Source organism: Microcebus murinus, chromosome 11 (genome assembly GCF_040939455.1).
Source record: "Microcebus murinus isolate Inina chromosome 11, M.murinus_Inina_mat1.0, whole genome shotgun sequence".
NCBI lineage: Eukaryota > Metazoa > Chordata > Mammalia > Primates > Cheirogaleidae > Microcebus > Microcebus murinus.
Window position 1 is genome coordinate 54,929,863 of NC_134114.1, and position 12,913 is coordinate 54,942,775.

The 12,913-nt window shown below is 40.6% G+C and overlaps 2 protein-coding genes across 4 annotated transcripts in view; one reads left to right on the top strand and one right to left on the bottom strand.

The window, feature by feature from the left end:
* The window catches only part of IQGAP2 (IQ motif containing GTPase activating protein 2), a 275,611-nt gene that overhangs the window by 182,141 nt on the left and 80,557 nt on the right, over positions 1–12,913 (top strand). The gene's annotated exons all lie outside the window — the stretch shown is intronic.
* On the bottom strand, positions 4,037–10,858 carry F2RL2 (coagulation factor II thrombin receptor like 2). Its single transcript, XM_012738351.3, has 2 exons — positions 10,598–10,858; positions 4,037–6,605 (listed from the first exon to the last, which is right to left on the bottom strand). Exons 1-2 carry the CDS (start codon positions 10,659–10,661, stop codon positions 5,533–5,535), a joined length of 1,137 nt encoding a protein of 378 aa, XP_012593805.1. The 5' UTR covers positions 10,662–10,858; the 3' UTR covers positions 4,037–5,532.

The following is a 12,913-nucleotide window of genomic DNA, read 5'->3' on the forward strand; positions in this document are numbered from 1 at the left end:
GAACAGTGTGCTTTATCTGAGTACAGAGCTTGTGCTGCCATTATGAGGTATCCCACCAAGACTTGCCACTCTGAGAAAGGTACTACTAGTACTGAGCCTTATTATGTCTTGTCACCGAGAGTGGGAGTGATGCCATCTGGGACTAGCCACTTGTGACTGCCATGTCCCGAAGTGCAAGCCCACCTGAAAGAGGTGGGCATCTCCTCTGTCTACATCTTAAGAACTAGGAAATGCCTCATCTGAAACACAAAAACATCCTTGAGAACCTTAAATAAAGCAAATATTTATTGAGAGCTTACTGTTTGCCAGGCATGATATTAGGTATTTTATACTTATTATCTCATCTAATCCTCATAGTAATTCATAATAGCCCTCTGAATCATTTTACCATCATTATTATCATCTTTCTGAAGGTAATTAAACCAAGATTAAGTAATTTGCCCAAAACCATTAAAAAGGTAATTAGTTCTGGGACTACAGCCCAGGTCTGTGTGATTTAGAGACATTGTACATGAAGACAGATGGGAAAACATGTTTCTTACAGCTTTGTTTGCAATAACAAAAGACCAAAACAACCTAAGTGATGTTAAGCAAAAAAAGCATGCTTATACTTTCACGAGCATAAAAATGGAATACGTACCCGCATTTGTGTTGAGGGGCATGCACACACTTGTGTATGCATAAGGTATTTCTGGATGGGAGGGTACCTTCTGAAAGGTGAACTAGAAGGCTGCTGAAAAGGAGATTTCTTTTTCATTGTTTTTTTTTTTTTTTTACTGCTTGAATTTTTAAATTTTTAAAAGAATGCACGTATTACATAGTGTTCCTAAACTTCTAAAAACCAGAATAGGCCGGGCACGGTGGCTCATGCTTGTAATCCTAGCACTCTGGGAGGCTGAGGCGGGAGGATCGTTTGAGCTCAGGAGTTTGAGACCAGTCTGAGCAAGAGCGAGACCCCCATCTCTACTAAAAAAATAGAAATTATATGGACAACTAAAAATATATATAGAAAAAATTAGCCGGACATGGTGGCGCATGCCTGTAGTCCCAGCTACTCTGGAGGCTGAGGTAGGAGGATCGCTTGGGCCCAAGAGTTTGAGGTTGCTGTGAGCTAGGCTGATGCCACGGCACTCTTGCCTGGGCAACAGAGTGAGACTCTGTCTCAAAAAAAAAAAAAACAGAAGAAGAAGAAAAAGAGTATAAATCCTGTTCACTCCCTGCTGCCAGACTGCCTCGTTGAAGCTAGAGGGAAATAACCCCACAGGGGAGCCCTCTGTGCTGCTGCCTTTGGCCGGGACAGCGGTGGCCTTGCCTTGCCCTCTGTGCTTTGCGAGGGCCCCCACCTCCCGTCAGTCTTCCTCATTTAAGCCTCATAGCGATTGGGGTGGGAGCTGTTTCCACTGATGTGACTGAGCCCGGGGCTCAGGCTGAAAGCGGGGCCAAGGTACTGCCAGTGAGTGGGAGAATGAGGACTCAACCCAGGCCATGTGTCCCCACGGCCCAGGGGAGGAAGGTCGCCGCCACCTCCTTGCTGTTCTCACTGAGGTGGCTGTGGCAAGTGGCAGACTTAGCAGCACTGGAAGAGAAAGTTACTTGCTTTGGAGACAGACAGGCACTCTTCAGATCCTGCATGTGCCACAAACTGGCTATGGGACCTTGGTCAGGTCACCAAACCTCTATATGCTTATTTTCACATGTGTAAAATGGGAATAAGAGTACTTGTCTTACAGGATTATGGTGAGGGTTAAATGAGAATATATAATACATAAGTGTATTGTAATATGTGTGTGTGTGTGTAGCGATAGTGTTTAGCATGGAGCCTGGCACTCAAAAAACGTGTTTAAATAATGTGGCTAGTATTATTGTGGGCCCTGTGACTGCCTCTCAAGGGGTGAGTGATGTCTGCGTCACAAAGTCCTTACTAGGCACAGGGTCTGCTCCATCCACACCAAAGTTGGTTTCTTCTGGAAGCAGGATAGAGACAGACCTGGGTTTCCTCTCTGTCCACAGCCAGATGGGGTTTGTCTTTGAGGTGAGGCTGACTCCAAACACCCAGGGTCTTTCATAGGCAGGCAGTAGAGGTCCATTCTGGAGCATTCCAATCAAATGGCTCCAGGATGGGACGGAACTCCATAGGACTCCTCCAGGGCACACATTCTGCCAGCCCTGTGTTGGCATCCCTCCTGTGTATGGAAGGAGTAGCGTTCATGGTGTGATGAGAGCATTAAAAATTAGAATCCAGAACCTAGAGAGCTGGGTTCTAGCTCAGGCATTAAATCACTTTTGGCCTATAAAATTAGGGGCTTGAAACACGTTGGCAATTGCTAGCAAATTTAAAACACTACACTTCCAAGCAATAAATCATATCTGGTTACATTGCTATTTTTAAGGACAGTTTTCTTTCTTAGTGCATTAATTTCGAAACTTTCTTCTCTCAGCCTGGTCTTTCTTCCTTAAAAAATCTGAATCTGTTGTTTGTTCGACAGGGCCTTCGTGTTTGTCTTTTAACCTCTGCTACTTTGAGTCCTGGAAATTTCCCATTATGTTTTTATGGTGGCATTTCTGTGTCTTGCTTTCCCAAGGTCTGGCCTTGGAAAATAATAGGAGAAATTTATGTTGCTGGTGTTATCAGTATAAAGTAAAGCTTGTGCCAAAATATACAGCCATTAAAAGTCACAACAGGTAACATCTTCATAGAATGGATGCTCAGTCTTATCAAAGACTGGGGACAGTGGTAAATTCCTGAGAATTCTTGGTCTTCTAACAGTATTTCAGGTACAACCTTACATATGCACCAAATTCCTTTTGCCTCTTGGGAAGAGACAGGGCACATTGGCACACGTTTAGCAGAGTATAACATGTTTTCTGTGTCTATTCACTGGAGGCAGTAAATTGTGAGCTATTTTATAATTAAAGGCTTTGCTTGAGAACATATGAATTACACCCCACCCAAAAAAAGTTCTGGGTTTTTTTTTTTTTGGAAGGAAAATATATTTATTTTTTAAATTCAGTTTTTAAAAATAGCTTAGGGGGTACAAATGTTTTTTTGTTACATGATGGAATTGTCTAGTGAAGTCTAGGCTTTTAATATACCTGTCACCTGAATAGTGTGCATTTCACCCAACAAGTAATTTTTCATCCCACACCCCTGCCCACCTTTTCCCTTGTGAGTCTCCAGTGTCCATTAAGTCACTCTGTATGACCATGCATACCCATAGCTTAGCTCCCACTTTTAAGTGAGAACATACGGTATACGGTTTTTTTGTTCCTGGGTTACTTCACTTGGAATAATGGCCTTCGCTTCTGTCCAAGTTGCTGCAAGAGACATTGCTTCTTTCTTTCTGATGGCTGAATAGTATTCCATGGTTGTGTGGTTGTGTGTGTGTGTGTGTGTGTGTGTGTGTGTGTACACATCACGTTGTCTTTATCTACTCATTGATTGCTGAGCAGTTAGGTTGGTTCCATATCTTTGCAATTATAATTTGTGCTCAATAAACATATGGGCGCAGATATCTTTTTTTTTTTTAAACAAAATGACTGACTTCTTTTCCTTTAGGTAAATTCCCAGTAGTGGAATTGCTGGATTGAATGGTACATCTACTTTTAGTTCTTTGAGAAATCTCCATATCGTTTTCTGTAGAGGTTGTACTGATTTACATTCCCAGCAACAGTGTATAAGCATTCCCTTTTCACTTCATCCATGCCGGCATCTTTTTTGTCTTTTTAATAAAAGTTCTGTTTTGTTCCTTGCATATTTACTCCATAAAATTATGTGCTTTTAACAAGTGAATATTGCTTTATTTTTTCCCTAAGTAAAACTGTATTGTAATGGATGACTTCATTTTCAGAAATCATTTCCTTCTGGTGAAGTTTTTGTCATCTTGAAACTTATTTCAGATTTGTTTTTCTTGCTTACTTTAGTGTTTATCTGATTGTCACTCTTCACATAGCCACACACATACTATAAAGGGTCTTCATGTGCAAGTTTTTTTTTTTAACCTAAGTTCAATGAAATAGGAAACTGCACATTAAAAAATGCATTTAAACTCGTTTTTTATTATTTTGATGGTCATTACAAAGTATATAGCCAATGCACATTCCTACAGACTTGTAAATTCATCTCAGCAATCCTTTATGCTTAAAGGTTTCCTCAACCTCACTTATATTCACTACCACCACCCACCCTTAACTACTACTGTCCCCTGCTATCTAATCCCTAAGTTAAGGGAAACATAGTCAGTTACCTACAGGAATATACTATTGGGCATTTATAATAACATATGATTTCCCCATTAAAAGTGATGTCTAAGGAAGAAAAATAGTGGAGGCATTATTTTAAACTTCTAGATGACCTTATGAGTATTTTCTTAGTTTAGCTTCCTCTTTTTTTTTTTTTTATTTGCTTAACCAGGAATGATGATGTCCCATATCATACAAAGTATGTTGCCTTTTCAGTATGAATGTCATGGGCTTTCATGGTGTTTAGATGCTTTGGGATTTTTAAAATTCATTCAGCCACGTGATATGCAAAGCCTGGAGCTGGGACCCACAGAGCCTGGAGCCAGCAAGAAGCTCAAAGGAGAGTGAGGACAAGCACCTTCTCCGTTATATGTAATGCTTAATTGTTCATGGAATTAATATTTGTATATCAATGAATTCTATATAGCTGCCATAATAAAAAAAAATATAAGAAAGCACTTTGGAAGTTCAAATGAGAAAAGTGACACTGCTAGCCTGAGAACCAGGGAAGAATGGTCCTTAGCAGACTTTGAGATGGACAGAATTAAGGCAAAGATGTTAAGAACTAGCTTTTCGGTCAGAGGAAGAAGTAGGGAGAGAGTAAAAGTCAGTATCACAACAGAGCAAGAAGTGTGACTGGTGCCTATGTTACAGGCAGTCAGGTTAGACAGTTAGCCCTGAATGCCAGGCTTAAGGTTTATAATTCGTTGCAGAAGCAGTGGGGAGTCGGTGGAGGTTTTTGAGTGATGTATTCAAGCTGGTATTTGAGGAGCATGAATCTGGCAGGACCTGTGAAATGGAGGGTAGGCTGGCAGTGAAGAGAATGAAGAGGCGGCAATGATGGGACTGGGATAAGTGACCCTAATGAACGACACTACCCTAATGAAGGACGCCACCCTAATGAAGGACGCTACGAAGATAGAGTCAGCTGGTGAGGCAGCCACCAGCGTGAAAGTCGGAGGAGACAGAAGGATCAAATATAATGCCAAAATTTAAGGATGGCAGTGCCTCTGAGAATCAGGAAGGCAGAGGTTTAGAGAACCAAAGTAGCAGGAAGGCAAATGGAAATGTGTCCCTTGCCATAAAGAGTAATGCTATCTTTTCTTCTCATTAACATTCTTAAAATACTGATAAAGTATTTTAAAAAAAACAGTGACTAGTGCTTGTGTAATGTTTGATTTTTGAAGCACTATTTCTTAGGAGCTCAAAAATGGTGCTAGAGAATAGAACAGCTTGCACTATGCATATGTCACCCCAAGAACGTATGTCTTCCCAGATAGCTTTCCTTGTTCTCTAAGACGATTTCACTGTTGTAAGGTAGGCAGTGGAGTGATCCCTGATTTTTGACATTAGAAAATAAAGGAATGGATCTAAGCAACTATTCAGGCTGCCTAGGCACAAAGCTATGAGATAGATAAAGTATAAGCCATCAGTGCTGTCGTAGTAGTAGTTCGCATGGTGAATAATCAGTATAATATTGCTTGGAGCAAAGCAAATAGTAAAAATCGCAAGGATGAGGAGACTTGCCTTGACATACCACAACCACCTATGATCATATGCATTAAGTGTCCGGATGATGGCTGTGTAGCAGTAGATAATAACCACAAATGGAATTAAGAATCCAAAGAATGCTAAGGAGATGAAGTAGAATAGTTGGAAGAGAGACGAGGACTCGCATGTGTTGTGGACATCATGGCAGGTGGTGATATCCGGCTGGACAAGATAATACTCCTGCTTCAGGATGAGAAATGGCAGCATGTATAAGAAAACCGTTGCCCACACCAATCCGCATGTCAGCAAGGCATAGGTGCGCTTGGGCAGCCCCCGGTAAGTGAAAGGATGGACGATGGCCAGGTAGCGGTTGATGCTGATGCAGGTGAGGAGCAGAATGGAGCAGTACATGTTCCCGTAGAAGATGACTGTGGTGGCCCGGCACATGACCTCTCCGAATACCCAGTTGTTCCCATTGAGATGGTAAGCTATCTTAAAGGGTAACGTGACACACAGAAGAAGATCTGCAATGGCCAGGTTGGTGTAGAAGACAGCCGTACAGACGGATCTGGTCCTGAAGAAGAGCATCCATAGGGTCACGGCGTTGGCTGGCACACCAACTACAAACACCAGGATATAGATGGCAGGTATCAGTTTGGTACTTAAGGAGCTGCTCAGGTACCCCATGGTAGCATTATTCACGAGGAGATTTGAAACACTTTCTTCGGGGCACTTAATTTTCACAGTTAGGATGTCTTCTGTCCTGCCTTCTATGGCAGAATGGGGGAACACTTCGAAAGAATTTGGGGGAGCTCCACGAAAGGTCTTAATAGGTAGGGTTGGTGTTGCCCAGTTATCTGCATCATCTTTCATGCCTGTAAATGAAAGGAAGTATTAATATGTGATTTGTTGCCAAGCCATGTCTGTGGTTCAAGAGAAAATGAAGTGTCTTATGCTACATAATTTCTGTGGTTATAGAATTTAGGATCATTTTTATTTTAAAAAATCAATATAGATCAGATAATCAAAAGTGTATATTTTAGTAGATATCATATGCCCCAGCACCATGGTATCCCACACAGGAACAAAAACTAGATGAATGCTACTCGTAAGGAGTTTATAATATTATTGGAGGAAACAAAAATAGCCCATCAGAACATTATAGGCAAATGTTATGCTGACTTTAAACTGCATAGGCATTCAGACAATAGTTAACTGATTCAGATGTTTGAGCAGAACTTCAAGGACGAGGTGAACTTGAGCAAAGATAGTAAAGAGATGGAACTTAATAGATGAGTAAGATTCTGTTGGTGATGAATGGGTACAAGCATAGTGTTGGCTGTCATGGGATCTGGGAATGCCAGATAAGTTGATTTAGCAAATTTTTATTGCATATTTATGTGCCAGTGGTGTAAAGTTTTAAATGAACTCCATTCCTGTTAATAACTTCAACTAGTGCAAAAGATGCATAACAGTGCATTGTTATGCTGATAAGGTGCACCTGAGAGATGAAGTTGAAACAGAGTAGGTGGCAGCCAAGTTCCTGAAGGGCTCCTAAACTGTCCTACGAAATCATGTGCTTATTCTCAGATGCTGGGGTTGCATACACACTTTTGAACAAAGGAATGACCATCATGGTAGACAGATTAATGGTCCCCTAAAGAATCCACCTGCTAATCCCTGGAACCTGTGACTGGGTTGCTTTACATGGCAAAAGGCACTTTGCAGATGAAATAGAGTTAAGGATCTTAAAGATGAGATTATCCTGGATTGTCCAGGGAGGCCCGATGTAATCATGAGCCCTTATAAGAGGGGAGGCAAGAGGATCAAAGTCAGAGGTTTGAAGATGGAAGAAGGGCCATAAGCCAAGCAATGCAAGCAGCTTCTAGAAGCTGAAAAAAGCAAGAAAGGAGTTTATTCTAGAGCCTCCAGAATGAACACAGCCCTGCCAACACCCTTGATTTTAGGATTTCTGACCTCCAGAAATACAAGCTAATAAATTTGTACTGTTTTAAGCCACTCAATTTATGATATTATAGGAGTAATTAGAAATTAATTTTGATTCTGTTTAAGATGACTTTGGTGACAGAGAATAACTTGAAAAGGTGAGAACTTAGAGGCAAGGGGGCCTGATCTGAATGTAGTCGCTCAAACTAAAGATGGTGAGTCACTGAACTAGATCAATGTTGTGGAAAGGCGCAGGAGAACACGTGAGACCCTGTGATGGAGACTCCTGGGGACTTGGCATCTGGTTGGCTGTGGGGTGGTGAGGGAGAGGCAGGGGCAAAGATGACTTGCAGGGGGAGGGTGCCATTAGCTGAGGTGGGACAAGAGACAAGGAAGCAGGCTGGGGAAGAAGCTATAATCCCAGTTTTTGGTATTGCTGAAGACGAGTTGCCGGTGGGATACTAGTGTGTCAAATGTCCAGCAGCTAGTTAGGTGGAAGACTAGATATGGAGCCCCAAATTCCAGGACCCCAATTTAGAGGTATGGGTTATCCTCATCTGCATGGAGGCTATAGTTTAATTTAGTAGGAGTGTTTGCGGTAGCCTAGGGAGAGACGTGAGAAGAAAGAATCCAAAGGCAGACTTTAGGGGTAACAGAGACAAAGGAAGAAAAATCAGAAGACGAAATTGCTTATGATATCCTAAGAAACTGGAAGTGAATTTTTGAAAAGACAGAAACACATCAGCTATGATGCTGTAAATATTTGGCATTACTTGGCATGTGAATGTTAACAACTCTAATTCCTGAAAGGGCAATTTCAAAAACAAAGTAAGCATTAATGTCCAAACTTGTTTGCTATTATGTAATTTTTTGATAAATTAATCTTTGACATGTATAGAAAATATTCTCTCAAATTTCTGATGTTACCTTAAAGATGGACTTTTATGCCCAATGTAAACCTCATACTTATCACTTTAAAATGCCTATTCTCTGCCAGTTCCGTCTTGTCCCAAGACCTCTGAATTCCTCTGGGTTGAATACTGAGGTTAGTGTGAAGTAACCTCTTTGTCATTCAGAACCAGTTTCCCTTCCTGCTTTAATCCCTAGCAGTTTGCTCACAGGTGAAATCCAAGCCTCCCTCGTAACCCCGGGATTGCACAGGCCTAATTCAGTGTATAAGATACGGGAGGTGCAGCCTGACAACAGCGTGAAGCTGATCAGGTGTCAGTTAAAGGAAAGGTAGATTAAAGAAAAAAGAAAAGTGGGGGAGGCCACATTCCTCTGTGCTCATATTTAGATGTGATCTTTAAAGGTGTGTCCTGTGACACGGGTTCAGCCACACAAATCCTTCCACTCTTGCAGCTTAGAAAAGTTCTCAACATCTGACGTGACCCAAAAGAGAAATGCCTTTGAAGACAGGAACAAAGCTCTGGGGAGTGGTGGCTGCAGAACATACAAGTTGTTTCCCTTCAGGATCTGATAAGAGCTGTTGAAATCAAGTGTTTGTCAGTTTTCAGAAAATTCCTGGGATTGAGCAAGACAGTGTGTCTGCAAACATGCTAAAAAGTGCCTGTGTTTGTGGAAACATTGAATTGATTACATGTTCCATGAGAATTTCAGATCTGGTTCTGCTTAAATAAGCTTTTTGTTCCTTAGAGACTGGTTTTGCTTAAGAATAGCACTCATTGTTAAATTTTATTTTTTGATGTATTTGAATTCCTTATACAAGTATTTCCATTTGGCATAATATATCTGAAATGTTTTTTCAACCTGGGAAAAGACATTGGTGAGGGGCTAATGCAGAGAGAGGGGACTACAGCCGCTACATAACGACCTTTACATTTCTCCCCCAGCCCCTGTGGAAGAAAGCAAATGCATTGCCTCTTACTAAGTCTCTTTGGAGTCCCGCTTTTCACTTCCACCAAACCCCTCTAGCGCCTTGAAGGAACCACCTCCACAAACCTTGTCTCTTCTGCAGTTCTGCTGCTCAGCATTTAGACTCATTCTCTTCCAGAAAGAGCAGGCACTCATCCTGTTCATAGATCCCTCGTGTGCCACCGTGGTCCCCCACAGGTTCTCTTAAAACTCTGTGACATGCCCCAGGAATTCCAACTACCCATTTACACAGCGTTCCTTTGCAGGGCGTTATTTTTCCTTTAATTTTGGGTTCTCCCCCCTCCCCCTGCTGTACCTGACCTCTCCTCCTCCTAGCAGTGTTGACTGGAGTATGACCTAACAGCTAAAGGACAGTGGACACAGACCTATCCCAAACTGGTTAATTTTGGAGCAAGCAGATTATTACAGGCTAACGTTGTGATAAGTGAAATGGGAAACACATTCGAGATTGAATAGTGGTGTTTGGGAGATCTTATTTCTAAAAATAAAAAATCATACATGAGGATGAGGAAACTCCCTGGTACCACGGAAAGTAAAAAAAAAAAGTATCTAATTTCGGAAACACTGACTTATTAGCATCACTGGCTACTGAAGGCAGATGACTTGCTCTTTCCGGCAATAATCTCGTTTCCCCCATTTGTGTCTGACCAGGAGGTATAAACATAGGATGTTTTCTTAATCCCTTGAAAAAGGGGTATCTTTGCTAAATCAGAGGAAATTCTTACAAACCATAAAAACGTCTCACAAAGAAAATTGCTTCTTGACTTAATTGTAGGTATCTAAAATCTTGAATATGCCACCAATTTTTAAATGTCAGTGGCGAACACAGTCTTTGACAAGATCGGAATGGAGTGAACAAACTATAGATATTCACTTCTATGGTTCTGCCTTTTAATAAGTAAAATTAAACTATGCCTTTAGGGTTTGCAGTTTGTGTGAGATGTAAAGAAAATTAGGTTCAGTTGAGTCTTAATCTGTAACACAAACCAGCGTCCCCATCCTACCCCACGAGGAAAGAACTTACCGCTTTGACAAAAAGAAGGCACCAGAAGCAGTAGTCCAGCAGCTGCAGAGATGAGGTCTTTCATTTTGATGATCTAAATCCTGTTTCCCAAATGTTATCAAATGTGTAAAATCACAGAGCACAGATTCACCCCAGTTCCATGTGGTAGCAGCAGATGAAAGGCTCGCTCTGCTGGTGGAAGAAGTATGCCCTGCTGTGCTGAGCAGGCAGGAAACATGCCCTGGTCCTCTGCAGGGAAAGGATGTGACCCACTGGGTGTTTCAGTGTGCATGACTCAGGCCAAGCCTCTGAGCGTGTCACGTTACCCCTGAGAAAGTTATTTAACTCTTACCCACCCCTACCAATCCGTTCTGCACAGATGCTGTAATTCTCACCCAGTATATTTATGTGCTTTTGAAGAATGGCAGAACGTATACAGCCTTTTACAGAGCTGAGCCAAAAAAGAGATGCCGAGTAGCAGGTATTAATAGTTTTGAATCTGTCCCATTTCTCATTTTTAACTCATTTTTAAAATGCAGTTCCAAAGTGTAATTTCTACTTAATAATTAAGCTGTCAGAAATTATCCTTTCCTTTATCCTCCCAGCTATTTCAAATCTTAATTCTTAAACATATTACATAATTATAAATTAACTAGGAAAGTAAACATTTTTTAGTAAGTTAAAATTGTTTGAATGCTTGATTACTTTGAAAATTCTTCATCAGTGTCACATGGGTCTGAATTTGTCATCAGTGTGTGCCTGGCCAGAACTTGGTTTCATATTTGTTTTGTGGGGAGATTTGAGAGGATTGGGATTTTTTTTTTTTTTTTTTTTGCCGTAGCTCAATGTGTTTTGAGCCATTTAGTAACTATAGAGTCAGGTAACTTGCAAAACCTCCCAAACAACATAGTATTATTAAAGTAAAATCATAATGCAATATTGAAATGCAAAGGACTCCCTTTATTCCATGAGTATTGATCAGTAGGTCTGAATAAGATTTTTAAAAATTGTGATAAAATACACATAACATAAAATTTACCACCTTAACCATAAGTGTTCAGTAGTATTAAGTACATTCACATTGTGCAACATATGAGCTTTTATGAATTATATTCTGGAGCATATGATTTAATATATAGTAAAAAAAAAAAAAAACCTTCATTATAGTAGATTTTTCTGTAATTAACAAAACCTAAGATTATAAGTCAGACAACCCAACATCTTGCTGCCTATAAAACACAGTGAATTTCACAACACTTAAAGGCTGAGTGATAAACTAGGAAGGAATTAATCTGCGGGAACTTTTTACATCTTTGATTAAATGTCATCAGACCAAGAATTTCATAATCAAAGGTCAGTGTTTACTACTTCAACTACATAATACATGGTTACACAGACTAAGATAGAATGCTATTATCTTGTATAAATAATAACAAATCCCCAAAAATATTGAAGGTATTTTTTGTCTCATTAAAACTATGAGTCATCTAAATGTAGGAATTTATCAATTGATTTGCACGTGGCCTCGTTTCTAGTCATTTTATTCATTTGTAGTTCTTATATTGAACCTGGCTACTTAACTGTGGTAGAAATGTGGCCATCCCGTAAAGATAGTATTATTTCCAATCTTCTGGTGAACAGTTGAAATAGGAGACTTGGTAGGATTTGATTTTCATTCTCAGTTTTATCTTTAATTCTAGCAACCTTTACTTCAGTGTGCCATGGTTGAAACCCCCTGACTTAAACTCATTGATTTGCAAAGTCTCTCTTTACTTTGGCTTATAAGACAAAAACTTTAAGCTTTGAAGTAGGATTGTCACCGCCTTCTCAGTAAAAGTCTGTGTGGTGAATCTTCTACAGTGACTAGTCATGAAGGAAAGCTCAAATACCCTTCCAAAAAACTGAGACAGATATAAATGAACTTTTATGGAGCTTAGTTTTTGGCCCATGTCTGGAATGTACTGAGTTCTCTTAGGGCTTTGAAACAGAGGAAAAAGAGTTCCTGCTTCCCTATCTCTCTCTTCCTCTTCTGGTCTTCCCCTTTCCATCTTCCTTCCTGTTTGAAACTCCCCCATCCATTCTTGAAAAAAATGGAAAACCTTACTGACAGCTGATGGTTCCCACGTGGCCTGCCATGTAGCTAGAGATGATTGTGAAAGCAAGTGCCAGGCGTTCCCCAGAGGTTCCCTTTGGCCCAGACATCGCAGGATTAAATAACGGATATTCTGTCTCATTTTCAGAGCCCTGGATTATCTTAGGTTAGCCTCTGAGGCAAGCAGGGTTAGAAGCCTGCCAGAGGAGCTGGGGACTGTTATTTTTTCTTCCTGCCCCCATCTA

Excerpts from the sequence above, each read along its gene's own strand:
- F2RL2 (XM_012738351.3), bottom strand. The coding sequence starts at position 10,661 with ATGAAAGACCTCATCTCTGCAGCTGCTGGACTACTGCTTCTGGTGCCT. Across the intron at positions 6,606-10,597 it reads GCCTTCTTTTTGTCAAAGCG|GCATGAAAGATGATGCAGAT; the intron begins GTAAGTTCTTTC and ends TTTCATTTACAG.